Source organism: Procambarus clarkii, chromosome 77, assembly GCF_040958095.1.
Source record: "Procambarus clarkii isolate CNS0578487 chromosome 77, FALCON_Pclarkii_2.0, whole genome shotgun sequence".
NCBI classification, from domain to species: Eukaryota; Metazoa; Arthropoda; class Malacostraca; order Decapoda; family Cambaridae; genus Procambarus; species Procambarus clarkii.
In genome coordinates, this window is record NC_091226.1 from 17,327,744 (window position 1) to 17,344,495 (window position 16,752).

The 16,752-nt window shown below is 37.1% G+C and overlaps 1 protein-coding gene across 3 annotated transcripts in view; it reads right to left on the minus strand.

Annotated features, from left to right (window-relative positions):
- Positions 1-16,752, minus strand: part of LOC123747179 (uncharacterized) — a 105,234-nt gene that overhangs the window by 25,653 nt on the left and 62,829 nt on the right. For 2 of the 3 annotated variants that reach the window (XM_045729219.2, XM_069313959.1), the window contains one exon: positions 1,556-6,098. The exons of the other annotated variant lie outside the window; for it this stretch is intronic. In XM_045729219.2, the coding sequence (XP_045585175.2) occupies positions 2,687-6,098 (3,412 nt within the window). In that variant the 3' untranslated portion in view covers positions 1,556-2,686. Of the gene's footprint in view, positions 1-1,555; positions 6,099-16,752 lie in introns of those variants that run through there. 3 annotated transcript variants of the gene reach the window in all.

The following is a 16,752-nucleotide window of genomic DNA, read 5'->3' on the forward strand; positions in this document are numbered from 1 at the left end:
ACCATAGTTGAGATATGGATAGATGAGGGAATAATAGAGCGTCACCAGGGCAGGGCGGGGTACATAATATCTTAGAAAGAATGCCAACAGTTTTTGAAACTTTTTTTGATGTATTTAGAATGTGTCCCTGGAAATTCAGCTTGAGGTCAATTTCTGTTTTTGTTTCTCAGATTAAGGACCTGCCCGAAATGCTGCACGTACTAGTGGCTTTACAAGAATGTAATTACTATGCTATGTATCCTCACAATCCCAATGTACCTTCTTGTATATATATAAATAAATAAATAAATAAATAAATAAATTACCTTGTGTTGCTCCGTCCTTGCCCCCCCCCCCCCGTAGATGGTCCCTTTTCCTAAATTTTGTAAATCCCTGACCTACATCACTAAAGCTTTTACCCCTCCTACAGTTCTGAAACGCCTTTTCCTTGAACACTTTTCTTCACACTCCCGCTCCATTTCCATCTTCACCGATGGATCTAAGTCTGCAGACGGTGTAGGCTACTCTGTTGTTTTTCTTGACCACACCTATATGTGTGTCGCCTGCCTCCGACTAGCATCTTCATGGCAGAACTTTATGCTCTTTGTCTATTGCTTTCTCTCTGTCAATCCTCCTTTGTGATTGTAGCTCTCGCAGTGCCCTCATGACTCTGGAGTCCTTTAATCCAGTCCATCTGGTGGTAGTCGTGATTCAACATTGGCTGTTTATCTCCAGTAGATTTAAGACAATAGAGTTTTGCTGTGTTCCCAGCCATATTGATGTCTTTAAATGAGCGTGCAGACACAGACGCTAAGGAAGCTATCTGCACTTGTCCCATCTCCCGTAAAGGTATTCCTTGTTCCGACTTTTACCCAATTATTCATTCCTCCACCCTTGCCCGTTGGCAGGGATGTTGGTCTTCTGTTACTGGTAACAAACTGCATACTCTTAAGAGTAGAGTGACCCTATGGCCTTCCTCCTTCCACCATAACCCACGGTGGGAAATAGCTCTGGCAAGGTTGCATATTGGCCATACACGCTTAACTCACAGACACTTAATGGAGTGCTGCCCTGCTCCTTATTGTCTAAACTACCTTGTCCCTCTTACAGTCGTGCATATCCTTGTTGAATGTCCTGACTACAAGGACGTGCCTGTGTTTTACTTTCAAACCGTCCCTTTCGGTCACTTGTCCCTCGATAGAATTCTTGGTGAATCGGATACTTTTGATATTGTTCGTCTTATGCGTTTCTGTTCTCATATTGGCATCCTTAGTGATATTTACTGTCTTATGATTATTCCGCACAGTTGATGGTTACATAGCCTTCCTGGATTGGTGCCTTCTTTTTATAATTACTTACTTTACTCAATATCTTGTGTTCAAGAAACTTTATTAAATTACACATTTACATTTTCTTTCCATTATTATTAATGTTAAAAAGTATTGTACTATTGACAATATATAATGTAATATGTACTGTATAATACAATAGTCAGTGCCTGTCATCATTATGTATCACCTTCATACTGTATATCATTTATGTGTATTAGTGGCTTAATTTAATATACAATTTTGAATCAAATTAAAAAATTTATTTAATTAAGAAATGTAACATGTTTTTATGTATATTATATAAATGAATTATTATAATTACAGTATAACCAAAATATTCACCATTCATCTGCATATGATTACAGTACAGAATTAGAAATACAAAATAACATATAAGCTTGAATTAAAATAATACAAATTAAAGTAATGTTTCAGATTAAATATTAACCACAGAAGATAAACAAATTAATAGATTTGACAGAAATATACACTGTTTATACTAACATTAGAATAATAATATATTATAATAATTATTATTATTATTTCCACCAAGCAAATAATTATCAAATAAACTTTTCAAGCCAGTGTGGCTATATAATGTTATCACTGAAAGTCATATGAAAAATTCCCTATCTACTGTATATCACTCTGAATGCCTCAATTGGAGCCATACGGATATAACTGTACCAAAAGTTTAAGCAGGTGGATTCAGAGTTTATCAAGATACAGTTTATGTCAAGGGACAACAGAAGATCAAATTTTCTGCTTATCCTGAAAATCAATAAATTCTACTAGCAAATGATTGTATGTGTAATAATGCAACCTTCAGTGGCCCATATGTAACTGGATGTTTTCTCCTACCTGTACAGTATTAGTTATAAGAAGGCCAAATAGATAGGTCACATTTTATGCTAATTAAGTTGTCACTGGCTGCAAAAAACTACTGGCTGGTCTATCATAGGCCTAAATAGAAGTGTTGATCCTGTTTAATTAAACTGGTATATTCAAATGTTATTCAGGAGACCTGTTATATAAACAATTACAGTACAGCATTAGAGTAATACTATGAAGATTACATTTCCCTGAACACAACTTTATACAACTATAAGAAACAAAATATAAAACATACATAAATAGCAGGTACTGTATAACAGTACAGTACTTATTCCTGTTGTAAGGGACAGGAAGTGTGTGTGTGTGTGCTTAAGCTTACTGAGGTCCACCTATACTAACACATCTTTATCCAACTACTGCAGCAGGTACAGTACTACTTCTAGCAGGGAGTATTCATATATCAAATAATTTATCATAAACATTGTGTAAAGGGAAAATACTAACAATTTCATGATTCCTTATCAGAATCCAATTATTTTAATTTAGCTCTTTAAAAGTTCTTCAATAAATATTTTATATTTATAGTCAAGAGCAATGTTAATAAGATGCAAATATTTATCTTCATTAATGGTCCATTCTGAAAAATGTCTTTTTTGTAAAAGTTTGGTAATAACTGTTTTAGTGTTCCTGAGTAGAAGTTGTGAGGAGAGGTCAAATGATGCCAGTAACTTTTCTCCAGCCACATCCTTATGCAAGCTACCATCGCAGTCACATTTTGTGCATTTAAAGGTAATAATTTCTCTGCTCTTTCCTAAACCGGGAATATAGCTCATGAGGCCCGAGTATACTTCTCTAGTTATTTGATGATCGTCTTTACATCTAGCACAGTGCAGGATGCTTGGAACTTGCTTATCATGTTTGGGAATATGATATTTCTTAGCATTCTCATAAAGAGGACCCATACTGCTAATGACTCCCATTCCTGCAGCCAAAAGGCTCTTTGATCGTACCAGAAAAAGTAAATCAATACACTCATTTGAATTAAAGGAGTTATTTATGCAGACTTCGATAGCAAATACCTGTAAAATGGACTCAACATTAGAAACACCAGACTCTTGAGTGCATACCAAGTGATTAAATACTACAGCTAGCTCCCAAACTTGCTCACATTTCTCAAATGCTTCTTTAGTCAAATATTTATGATCTTTACATAAATGTACAAAGTTATTCAGTTCTTCTTTAAGATCTCTTGCTGCTGATTCAATAACTTTTCCTGAATAAACTTTATTCTGTAATGCTTTAAAAGTATTTACCGAGAGCTGTGGAAGATCCAGCAAAAGCTTTAAACACTTTTTCCAGCTCTTATAACCCATCCTCCAATATAACCTGTCGAACTCATCTATTTCTTGTACTTTGTTATTAGTGGCTGAATTATTAAACTTAAAGAATGTCTTTGATTTTATGTTACAGTTTCTCATAGCTTCAACAACAGGAGGAATCTCTTGATTGTCAGCAGCAGTAACAAACATAATCAAGTGGTGTGCAACACTCTGCCCAAATAGTGATGAAACGTAGTCTAAGATAAGCCGTTCTGAAGATGTTAATCGTACCAGATGAGCTTGAACTACAAACCCAATGGCATGGATATCAATTTTATGTGAAGCTGCATTTGCCAGGAATTGCTTAATATCATTCACTTCTTTTCTAGAAGAATCATTTAGTCCTGGAGTGTCAATAACAGTAATAGGGGCATGATTTTCATCAGTGCAAAATGTGTATGCAGTAATTGTTGTTGTTGGTTTAGCACTACTTGAGTTTGCATCTACATAGACTAACATATCATCTGCTGCTTTAGCTCCTTGGAAGTAATTGGCAATAAAGTTTACCAATGTTGTTTTTCCACTTCCAGAAGCTCCAAGGAGAATTACAACCTTTTCTTTAAGGTTTGAGATAGAATTACCATAAAATTTTCTTTCCATACCAGATGGATCTTTCTGTGATTTGACTGGGTTTATAATATGTGGTTTAATATTTTTGCTGCTGGTATTCTCTTTTCTGTCTGTCAGTGTTGAATTGTCTTTTTGATTTTGAGCTGAAAGAGATCTTGAATTATCTTTTGTTTCAGAATTTCCTTTTTTAATACTTTTTGCCATTTTCTGGCTCCTTCCATTGGCCTCGTGGAGATTTCTGTTATTATTTTTACCTTTTATGGAGGTAGTCTCATCAGAGTCTTTTGTAACATTTTGACTGTCTGTTTTCCCTTTTTCGGAGAGAGACAGGTGAGAATCTTTCATGTTTTGGCTGTCTGTTTTTCCTTTTTTGGAGACAGACATGTCAGAATCTTTCATAATGTTTTGGCTGTCTGTTTTCCCTTTTTGGGAGACAGACATGTCAGACTCCTTCATAATGTATTCAGAACAATCATTGTTCTGGCTTGTTCTGTAACAAGATTCGTTTACTTGTGCTTCTGAGCAGCTTGAATTTGATGGGCTAGTTACCTCGGGAAGAATAGTTTTGCCACAATTTGAAGAACTTTTAGGACATATTAGCTTTTCTTGAGCTGCTCTTTGAGGGCAGTGACCAAGACATAAATCATTGCCGCATGCTATTGTTTGATTTTCCTTTTGCGAACACACTAAAGACTCTTGAACATCTCTATGAAGATTGTGAGCTTGACAAGGGCCACAGATATATGCAAATGTGTGATGTTCCTGTCCTGACAAAATTAAAGGCTGCCTTTGAACATTTGCATGATCATAATCAGTTTGACAAATGCCACTGCTGCTTGGTATTGTATGATATCCCTGTTCTTTAGTCACACTATGCTCTTCTTGAACATCTCTGTGCTGGGGGTGAGCTGGATGAGTGTCATTGCTACTTGTTAATGCTTGTTGTCCCTGTCCTTTAGTCACAGTATGCTCATCTTGAACATCTCTGTAATGGGAGTGAGCTAGAAGAGTGCCATTACTACTTGTTAATGCTTGTTGTCCCTGTCCTTTAGTCACAATATGCTCTTCTTGAACATCTCTGTGATGGGGGTGTGCTGGATGAGTGTCATTGCCACTTGTTGATAATTGTTGTCTCTGTCCTGGAGACACTACATGCTTTTCCTGGACATTGATGTGAGGAGGGTGAGGTTGACAAGTGCCACTGTTATGTACCAGTTTTTGAAGTCCTTGTTGCACTACAGACTCCTCTGGATTGACACTTCTCTTATGTAATGATCTTTGTTGATCACTGCTTTTCCCAGTAAGATCTTTCTCATATGAAACATTTGCTGTTATGGATGAATCACTATTCCTATTAATATTTTGTCCAGAGTTTAATGGTTGACTTGATATTAGCTGATTTGGTTTCCCAAAAAGCACTGTCATTGGTAATTTTGAAACACAAGAATTTTGTAGTAAATGGCAGAACTTTGTTATACTTTCCTCAAAGTCAGATATTTTGACACCAGTGGAAAACAATTTTTCATAAATAATTGCACAATTAAAAGTCTTCAAAACTTCATCTGAGAAAATACATTCAGAATTTTCATACAGTATTTTGAGCAGAGATTCTTGAATTAGGTTTTTTACATCATCCTCTATTTTATTTGTAAAACTTAATAACATATCAGCAAAACATTTATGATTGACTGCAACAACAGTATGCATTAGGTCATGAGCTGCAATGTTAGTGCCTCTGATTTCCATGATTTTGGTTCCTTTTACAAACAGTGCATTACTACAGTTAATTCTGCTCAAGTCTTTACTAAAGGAATATCCAGAGAAGTACTGTTTCCTACTCTCTAACTGTTTTCCACTTAGAATTATAATATTATATTTTATGCATGTACTAGTATCAATCTTAAATGCCTTGTCATTAGGGTAATACTTTTTGTTTGATTTGCAGAATGTCCATCCAGGAGTCACTTCTTTCTCAGTAGTATAAGTTTCTTCAAGATCTTGCTTTCTAGAAAGAAAAAGTAAAATATGAGTACAGTATATACAGCATAAACTTGTATTTGACTGAATATTGAATATGATTGAATATTGATATAGATTGAATATGACTGGGGCCAGCTATGAGGATTTTGGCAGAATTTTTGTGTATTTCCTACACAAATGTTTTGCTAATTTTTATCATCAATAATATGACTTTTTTACAGTGCATCCTCAATTCAGCGAATCTACATTCAGGATGCAGACTTTTCTGGCCGGATTTACTCACCCATTTCGACGAACTATGGTTCGCTGAAGCAGTGGATGTGGGGATTTGCTTACGATGTTGGGACAGAGTTCACAGACTGATGGAAACTTTCCCAGTATATCACAGGTTACAATTAATAATTCCTTTATATGACAAGTTGGATCACACAAGTGAACAAATGGAACACACAAGAAGTGAACCACATTAACCAAACACCAGCCAGAGTGGTCCACACAACAAGTGAATGACTGAGTTTTCATTATTTTCGTTCCCTGATTTATGACACCACTATCTTTGAAAATGAATTTCAAGGCTGAAGCATTAGAAGCTAGCTACATGTGGTGAAATCTCTTTATAGACATTTTCCGTGATGAAACAACAAGATTTGACAGATATAGGGAATTCTGTAAGCATCACATGGTTTTCCTTTGGAATGACCTATGACTTTGAAAGTTTCAGATTAATAAATAATTTCTAAAACAGGTGTTTTAATAGCTTTTTATTATCCTAATTATTTTTCTAAACTAAATATAAAACAAAAAATATACTGTAATATGATAGACATCTGCTATTTTAGAAATTATGTTATTGGCTCTAGCTTTCAAAACAACTCGAGCACGGGTGGATGGGTCTAATCCCTGTACACACAGCACCATGTGTGCTTTTCTTCAGATGTGTCTCCACAGTTCCGTGACCTACGGCGTCGAAATAGTAAGATTAATAAATAATTTTCAAAATATATATTTTTATAGCTCTTATTATCCTAATAATGTTGCCAAACTAAATATACCCTGTACTGTATAACCAAAAAATATATACACTACCTGACCTTGCTATCGGACCTCAATTATTTGTTTAGCCCATCTATTCCTTTGTGATTTGGCCCCAGGCGGCACTTCCACTCAGGAGAAGCCCATGGTGGGGGGGGGGGGGACTGATGGCTGAGTGGACAGTGCTCTGGGTTCATAGTTCAAAGGGTCCAGGTTCAATCTCCAGCGGAGGCAGAAACAAGTAGGAAGTTTCTTTTACCCTGATGTTCCTGTTCACTTAGCAGTAAAATAGGTATCTGGGAATTAGATAATTGCTATGGGCTGCTTCCTTGGGATGTGTCTGTGTGAAAATTAGGATTAACGACTTGCCCGAAATGCTACGAGTGCTAGTGGCTGTACAAGAATGAAAAAACTCGTGTGTATATATAAATAAAAAATATAAAAGAAGCCAAAATCGAATGTAATGAAACACAATTTTCTGGGCGAGTCCTGGATGCTCCCCAGAGCTATCCAGGCTGATATGGATATATTAGCTTTCTGGCATCAGTCAATGTGCATGGAGTTCTTGCCTACCAGGGACCATGAGCCTGAACCTGGCCCCCACAGAAAGGCACGAGGAGCAATGGCCTATAGAAAGCCCCGTGTGGCTGGGAGCATTCTATGTCTGCCATCGACTAGGTCTGGCTCCCAAAAAGATAGGCACCCCAAAACAAACCCCTATTCTGGAGAAAAAATTGTTTTTTTCTTGCTTGAAATTCATTCAAGCACTATGGCATTACAGTAAGTTTTCCATTATTATTATTATTAACAGTACAGTATTATTATTTAATTTTTATTATTACTGTATTAGTACAGGTATTAATATTAAAAGGAAAGGGGAGGATTGGTTCACATGTCCACATTCCAATGCCCCCTTCCCAGGGCTGGGGGGTGCTAGGGTGTACAATGCTTCCTTCCCAGGGCTGGGGGTGTACAATAAACCACACACCTCCGGCAGCAGCTTGTCAAAGGCAGAAGTGGAGCCTATAGGCCATTTGCTATGATAATTAGTGATGGCTCATATTTTGATTATTGGTCCGAAATCCAGTTAAGCCTTTATTCCTAAAACTAATTTATATCATCATGCTGGTAAAATATACTTCTTGATGATGAGTATAGGATGCAAAATTAATAGTTTGTTTTTATTTATTTATAAAATAGTTTGTTTTTATTTATTTATATACTGTATATATAAGAAAGTACATTGAGTTTATGAGAGTACATAGCATTGTTGTTTTTACATTTTTATAAAGCCACTAACATGCATAGCATTTCAGGCAGGTCCTTAATCTAACAGATAATTTTAAGTAGGTAATTTCTAGCAAACTTGAGAAATGTTAACAAATTACATTGTAACAAAATTTGACGAAGATTAGTATGTACAGGGGACCCTCGGTTGACGACTACCCTAGAAGATAAATGTTTTGAAACACTGCATCAAATTCACCATAAAATTTGAATTGGAAGACGTTTGTTTGTACGCATATGGGTCGAACAAGCGCGTGGTGCTTGGGGTGAGGAGCGAAGCGACCGATCTTAAATTTTTCATAAAATATTTCACTGTTTTTCTGCTTTTTTGTTTTCTGAACAGTAAAGTTCCTATTATATATCACGCCATGGGTCCCAGGATGGTGAGGGGACTGGATGGAGGGGGGGAACTGGATGGATGGACAGGGGGGTGGATGAATGGTGGGGGGACTAGATGGTGGGAGAACTGGATGGAGGGGGGGAACTGGATGGAAGGATAGGGGTGGATGAATGGGTGGATGGGGACTGGATGGATGGGGGGGGGCTGCATAAATGGTGAGGGGACTGGATGGATGGATGTATGGTGAGGGGATTGGAAAGATGGATGGTAGATAGGGACTGGATGGATGGATGGTGGGGGGGACTGGATGGATGGGTGGTGGGGGAACTCGATGGATGGATGGTGAGGGGACTGGATGGATGGATGGTGAGGGGACTGGATGGATGGATGGTTGGGGAACTGGATGGATGGATATGGGGGTTGTTGGAAATTTCCAACACTAATACAATACTATTGTATTATAATAAATCATTATTATTATATACTAACTACAGTAGTCACTAAATTTACTAACAGTAATGTTAACATAAACTAACCATTATATCTACATATTAATGCTGGAATTCTTACGAAATCCAGCACCAATATTGTGTCAGATTATATCTAAACACATTTATTGCCAATGTGCTAGAGAATTGAATGTGGTTCTCTAAAATCATCAGTATTCCGTGTGATAATTATTTACGGATAACATAACTTCCAAATAATTCTAAATCGAGAGTTTTTAGTTACAATTGTTATCGAGTAATAGTTTTTCTGTCACGTGTGAATGCCATGGAGAAAACTATAATCTCCATTTCTCGTTTACCACCATAAGACGAGAAAGCAATAATATTTAAATCTCTAGAATCACAACCCAGTCCTTATTAAAGTATTTCAACCACAATTGCGCGAAATAGTATTATTCGTGATAAATAATTTCTGTGGTGAATGCGGGACGCGGGTTGGAGAGGAAGGAGACGCCACTGTAGAGGCTGGTGTTGCGGAGTGAGCAGCCGGCGTGCGTACTTGGACAGAAGAAAGTCGTGGCGTCAGAGTCTGAGACACGTGGCGTTGGGATTATCAGCAAGAATTACACTGATACTCAACTTATAACGAATAATTATTCTTCCACGTACTCCATAGTGCTCGGTCAAACAATAACGCGTCGAGAATCAAGCCAAACTCTCAATCACGTGTACAACATCGTGGAAGTTTGAGACTGAGACGCAATATCGGCAGACTTCAGCATATACTGCGCTCATGCTAAGTATATTTTCTTTCTTGATGCATCATTAGAGATTGTATATTTCGTGGGTAGTCTGTCGTTACATAGCGGGACGACAATAAATCCAATGTTAGTACCGCATTAATATTCATTTTCTATTTTCATAAAATTTGAGATTTAAGTAGCCTAGTTCAATGCTACGTAATATCCTTTAAATTACAGCTCGTATGTGAGGAGTCAACGAGTCGTTAACTACATTCGTGTTATTCACCTCTAATGGCTTCTATGTGGAGATCCTGAGATCACGAGGACGAAGCACGAATGATGTCATAGAAATCGTCTTAAAGCTAAGACTTTTTGTACACATTTAATTATTCCAATTTATTATACATATCCATAATATTATCATATCGAGTACTTACTATATGAATTTGGAGATTGGTGTGTTTACTTAGATGATTGCTCTTTAATTCTAACAATCCTTAATATTCTCTATTTGGATTTACCTATTGATTCTATAATATTTTGGTCATAATATTCTTTACTCAACAATGAACTGGTGACGAACCACACTAGTTCCTAGACGTATATGAAGTTCTAGCAATACCCCCCCCAATGTAGGTATTTGAGGCTCTGACTTTAGTTAATTAACCATACAGTCCATTATTTATTTAAGTGATTATTCTTTCTAATATTTATCCATAGACACTGGTTCTTCCTTGTGTTTCTAATGATCACTTTTTATTAGTTTCCCTCTTTTCTCAAAAGTGGGTGGTCCTTCGTTATTAAATTAAATAATTAAATAATTGAGTCAAGCCCCAGATATCCCACAGGGGTGGATGGATGGATGGTGGAGGGAGATGGATGGATGGTGGAGGGAGATGGATGGATGGTGGAGGGAGACTGGATGGATGGTGGGGTGAACCCCCATCCCCCACACTGCACCCTCCCTGCCAACCCCGATCCCGCCACTGGACCATCCCCACCTCCCGCATACTGCCACTGCACCCTCCCCGCTTTTCCAATACCCCCATCCGGCCACAAGACCCTCCCCACTACCTCCATCCCTCCCACTGGCCCCCACCCCACCCCAGCTGTACAGTCCCAGCCACATCTGGATGGTATTAATATGGGCTTCGTTGCTACCAGCTGGTGGATCACGCGGCAGACTGCATGACATTAAACTCTTGTTGTTTACCGATTGTGAAAGCCTGATTGACTATAAATGGCTGAATGACTGTAAATGGCTGAATGACTGAACATGGCTGAATGACTAAATGCCTAACCGGTTGCTACCACAACTGTGAATGCTACACTGCCTTTGGTTATGACTACCTGTGACTGGCCCTGAATGTGAATGCTTGATTGCCTGTGACTGGTCTTGACTGTGAATGCTTGACAGCCTTTGGTTATGACTGCCTGTGATTGGTCTTGACTGTGAATGCTCAACTGCCTTTGGTTATGACTGCCTGTGACTGGTCTTGACTGTTAATGTTTGACTGCCTTTGGTTATGCCTGCCTGTGACTGGTCTTTAGATTTTAGATTTAGATTTAAATTTTTTATTCAGGTAAAAGTACATACATTGAGTTACATACATAATGTAGAATTTAAAGATAGAGATAGTACATACAATACCTAAAACCACTGGTACGCATAGCATTTTGGGCAAGTTGAGGGGGAAAAAACACTGACTAAAACTTAATAGTAATTGAGCTTAAAAGTATAAATTGTGTTGAAAAAATAAAAAATAAAATAAGGGGGGAACAAGGCAGAGAATAGCAATTATACAAGTTGGTCAACAAACAGCATTGATTACAATAGTAATACATGGGTTGACAGTTAGGACTGTCAATGCTTGACCGCCTTTGGTTATGACCGCCTGTGACTGGTCTTCGACTGTAAATGCTTGACCGCCTTTGGCTATGACCGCCTGTGACTGGTCTTTGACTGTGAATGCTTGACTGACTTCTAACTAAGTGACTGGTTCTGACTGGCTGCTGCATAACAGAGGCAGTGAAATTTGTGAAACGAAAATCTGAAACCAGTGATGCAGATATGAATGCGTTTAAGGCGAGCAGGGGGCGGTTTCACCTCCTCCTCCCCCTCCTCATCACCCTCCCCATACACTAACATCGCTCCTCCCTCCTCACCGTCTCCCAAATGCCACCAAGAGTCCCCAGTAAAGGTAAAGTGCAGTTATTCACTTATTTTATTTATGGTTTATATTTATACCCGATTGTTTTGTGTATGAATAATATGAGTAATATTCTGTATAAAATGTATTTTTAAGTTAATATTTTTGGGGGGTGTACCGGATTACTTATATTTACATTATTTCTTATGGGGAAAATTCACTTTGTTTGACGAATTTTTGGATGACGACGACGTCTCTGGGAACGGATTATGATCGTGAACAAAAGTACCACTGTACATTATAGTAAAATTTGAGAATTATCAACAGGTACATTGTAGCATAATTTGAAGATTATTTCTTGGTAAAATGTAGTAAAATATGCATTCAATATAACAACCCATGATATAATTCCAGATTCAGACAAAATCTCTTATTTAAACTACGTGGAATTTGCAATAGATCCACTGCTATTAAACATTGTTTTGTGCGCGATGGTAAAATAATAGCTAGGAAGACTGACTCTGGAAAAACTTATGTCATAACCACTGAAGCACACCTCACTTCTTTCCTGGATGACTGTGGGATATCAGCTGAATAACCAGAACATAATTTGTAGTCTCACATACAACCAAAGTGTACTTAAGCCCTGCCTTTCCTTTCCAAAGGTGTTTATTTTTATTTTTATTTTTTTATTTTTTTTTGTTTGTCATCTTTGCCTGTTTTATACTCTTAATTATTTGTTCTTAGTTAATCCCCTTGTCACTAAACCTAGGGCTTTTTATTACCCTGTTAATTAACCATTACTAAGCTAATTATCTTTAAGATCATTTTTTTTTATGATTATTATTTTTCTTATTATTTTTTATTTTACATTTATATTGTCAGTCTCTACTGATTTTTTGTTTTTTATTTTATGTAACTTCTGTGTCCTCCCTGGCTATCTATTGGATCTTTATATTACTTCTAAATTGTTACTATTTTATTGTATTTGCTTTTATTCTTGTGTTTTGCTTTATCGTGTATCTTGTATCGTGATCCCTCTGCATCTCTATGCACACTGATATTGATCCTGATCAAAATCTTCTGTCTCATATCTACACCAACCAGCACATTGATCATCATTATTGCAAGTATTTCACAGCACACCAGGCTAAAAACAAACTCCAAAATAGCACCTGTCTATCAGTTTATAACCAAAATGTTAGATCACTTGGTAAACATTTTGACGATTTAAATGCATTACTCACAGCAATAGGTACTAACCTATCGTTCATTATTTTAACAGAAACTTGGCTAAATAACGACTATACCCAACTCTACAACTTAGCTGGTTATAAAGCCATTCATAACTGTAGGCCTAATAAAAAAGGTGGTGGCACAGCTATATATTACCGAGATACATTTATCTGCAACAGTGTTATTAGTGACAGAGATGACTACTGTGAATATACTTTTGCTCAGTTTACAATTAAATCCCTTAAATCCTCTTTGACTATTGGAGCCATCTATAGATTTCCCAATACTAACATAGCTTCTTTCTCAGACAACCTAAGGAATCTTATTATAAACAACAATCTCAACAAAAACCACTTCATTCTGGGAGGAGACTTTAATATTGACCTGGGTCAACAAAATTGCTCTCAAGTTGACTATTTCCTTAACAGCATGAACTCCTGTATGCTAATCCCCACAATCACCAAACCTACCCGAGTCACTCAAACATCAGCCACTACCTTGGACCACATATGGACAAACATAACAGCTCCCCTTGTATCTGGTATAATCTACGACAGAACAACTGACCACTATCCTACCTTTCTCATAGCGAACATGGACATAACACCACCAAAAAGCAAGAAACTTTCATTTAGGCTACACAGTGAATCAGCTTTAGACAATCTTACAGAGGCACTTTACAATATTAACTGGAATTCTGAATTCAATAATACCCATGATATAAATTCATTAGCTAACCTCTTCATCTCCAAAACTCTAAGCCTCTACAACCTTCATTGTCCCCTTCTTACCAAGCAAGTAACTGACAAAAGATTAAACAATCCATGGCTCACAAGTGGCATTCTCAACTCAATCAACAAGAAACATGAATATGAAAAGAAAGTTAGGATTGGCCTAGTTTCAAAGGAAGTAGCTAAAAGGTACTCATCAATGCTTACCAGTATCATAAAAAAGGCAAAACTTGGCTATTATGTGAATAGATTCAATGAAGCAAAAGGCAACATGAAAAGCACTTGGAAAACTATCTCTAGTATCCTAGGAACTAAACAACACTCACATAACCAAATAAAACTCTACAAGGATGGGGATATACCGTCAACTGATTTAGAAATGGCAAATGAATTTAATAGTTTCTTTTCATCGGTTGGTGCTAATCTTGCCAGTAAAATCCCACAGACTCAGACACATATTAACACACATCTCTCAGGCAGCTATCCAAACTCTCTTCTCCTTTCACCAATCAGCCCGGCAGATGTTGTGTCCATCATACATTCTCTAAAAACCAAGGCAGGGAACACCAGTGAAATTCCGTCCATTGTGTACAAGAGAGCCTCCCATGCCCTTGCCCCACCCATAGCACTACTGTTCAACAAATCTATAGAGTATCACACCTTCCCTGATATCCTCAAAAAAGCAAGAGTAACGCCAGTCCATAAAGGAGGCAATCCGGCGGACATAAACAATTATAGACCAATATCAAATCTACCCATTCTATCAAAAATATTTGAAAAAATTATTTACAAACAGCTCTATTCCTACCTCGTAAAATTCGACATACTCAGCCCCTGCCAGTTTGGCTTCCGGTCCCAAAAGAGCACCAATGATGCAATCATTAGTCTCCTTGACATTATCTACTCAGCCCTTGACAAAAATGAGTTTCCGATTGGACTCTTCATTGACCTAAGAAAAGCCTTTGATACTGTTAATCACAACTACCTCTTACTTAAACTCCAGCATTATGGAATCCGAGGCCTTGCCCTTGACTACATCCGATCCTATCTTAGTGACAGACACCAATATGTAACCATCAATGATACAACTTCTTCCACTCTACCAATTACCGTTGGAGTGCCACAGGGCAGCATCTTAGGACCTCTTCTATTTCTTATATATATAAACGATCTGCCTAATGTCTCTAATATTCTCAAACCTATATTGTTTGCTGACGATACTACCCTTATCTACTCAAACCTCAACCCACATACACTAAATAATGTTGTGAATAATGAATTAAAAAAAGTCCACTTATGGATGTCAACGAACAAACTAACATTAAACATCGAAAAGACTTACTATATCTTATTTGGAAGCAAATCATCAAATGCAATTCAGCTACAGATAGACAACATTAACATCAGTAATAAAAATGATGGCAAGTTTCTTGGCCTATTCCTAGACAAGAGACTCAACTTCAGCACCCACATTCAACACATAACTAAGAAAGTCTCTAAGACAGTTGGTATACTCTCCAAAATCAGATATTATGTTCCTAACTCTGCTCTCCTCTCACTATATTATGCACTAATCTACCCCTATCTTAATTATTGTATCTGTGCATGGGGGTCTACCACTGCAAACCACCTTAAGCCCATCATCACACAGCAAAAATCTGCTATCAGAATAATAACTAACTCTGCTTTCAGACAACACTCGGCTCCCTTGTTTAAATCCCTAAACTTGCTAAATATTAACTCCCTCCACACATTCTCTTGTGTCAACTACATTTACAAAACCCTGTTCTTAAATGCAAACCATGCTCTGAAACTCTCCCTGGACAGATGTAATAGGACCCATTATCACCACACCAGAAATAAATATCTCTTTGATATCCCCAGGGTCAAACTTAATCTGTGTAAACACTCTATGCAAATTAAGGGACCTAGTCTATGGAACTCACTCCCTAGTGAATTGAAAAACTGATAAACTTTTGCCTTATTTAAAAGCAAAACCAAAAAGTACCTAACTTCATCTTCTTAGTTTCCTACACTGAGCTTTAAATTTGCTCTGTACCTAGTGTTACCCAATCTCCTAATTTTTATGTAATATCAAACAACCTTATCATTGTGTTCATTGCTGCCTTCTTTTATGTGCTAGCCATATGCTGTATTGTGACTACCAATTTTTGTCAACTACCATTCAAGCTGTCATTGCAATCAATCTTATATTGTTTCTGCTGTATTGTGCCTACCAATTTGTTGTCAACTACCATTTTAAGCTGTCATTGCAATCAATCTTAGCTACCTATGTGCTTTAATATACTGTACCTACAATTTTCTCTCATCTTTTTTTTTTTTTTTTTTCATTCCATGTAATCTGTTATCATTTTTTTGTCTTATAAATTTTGCAAGTATTTACCTCCTTAAAATTTTCTTAGATTAAGGACCTGCGCGTGCTAGTGGCTTTACAAGACTGTAATTACCATATTTGTATCCTCACATTCCTTATGTACATTCTTGTATATGCATAAATAAATAAATAAATAAATAATGATAGCAGTGACTACAATGGTGAAGTTGAATGGCTTGGGCACATACATTGGGGGAGTGGGTAGCACAAGATACAGTGTGATTTTAAGGCACTAGGTAGGAAACTATGAGGATGAAATTAGGTACTTTTTGGTTTAATTTTTTAATTAATAAGGCGTAGGTTGGACAGCTTTTCA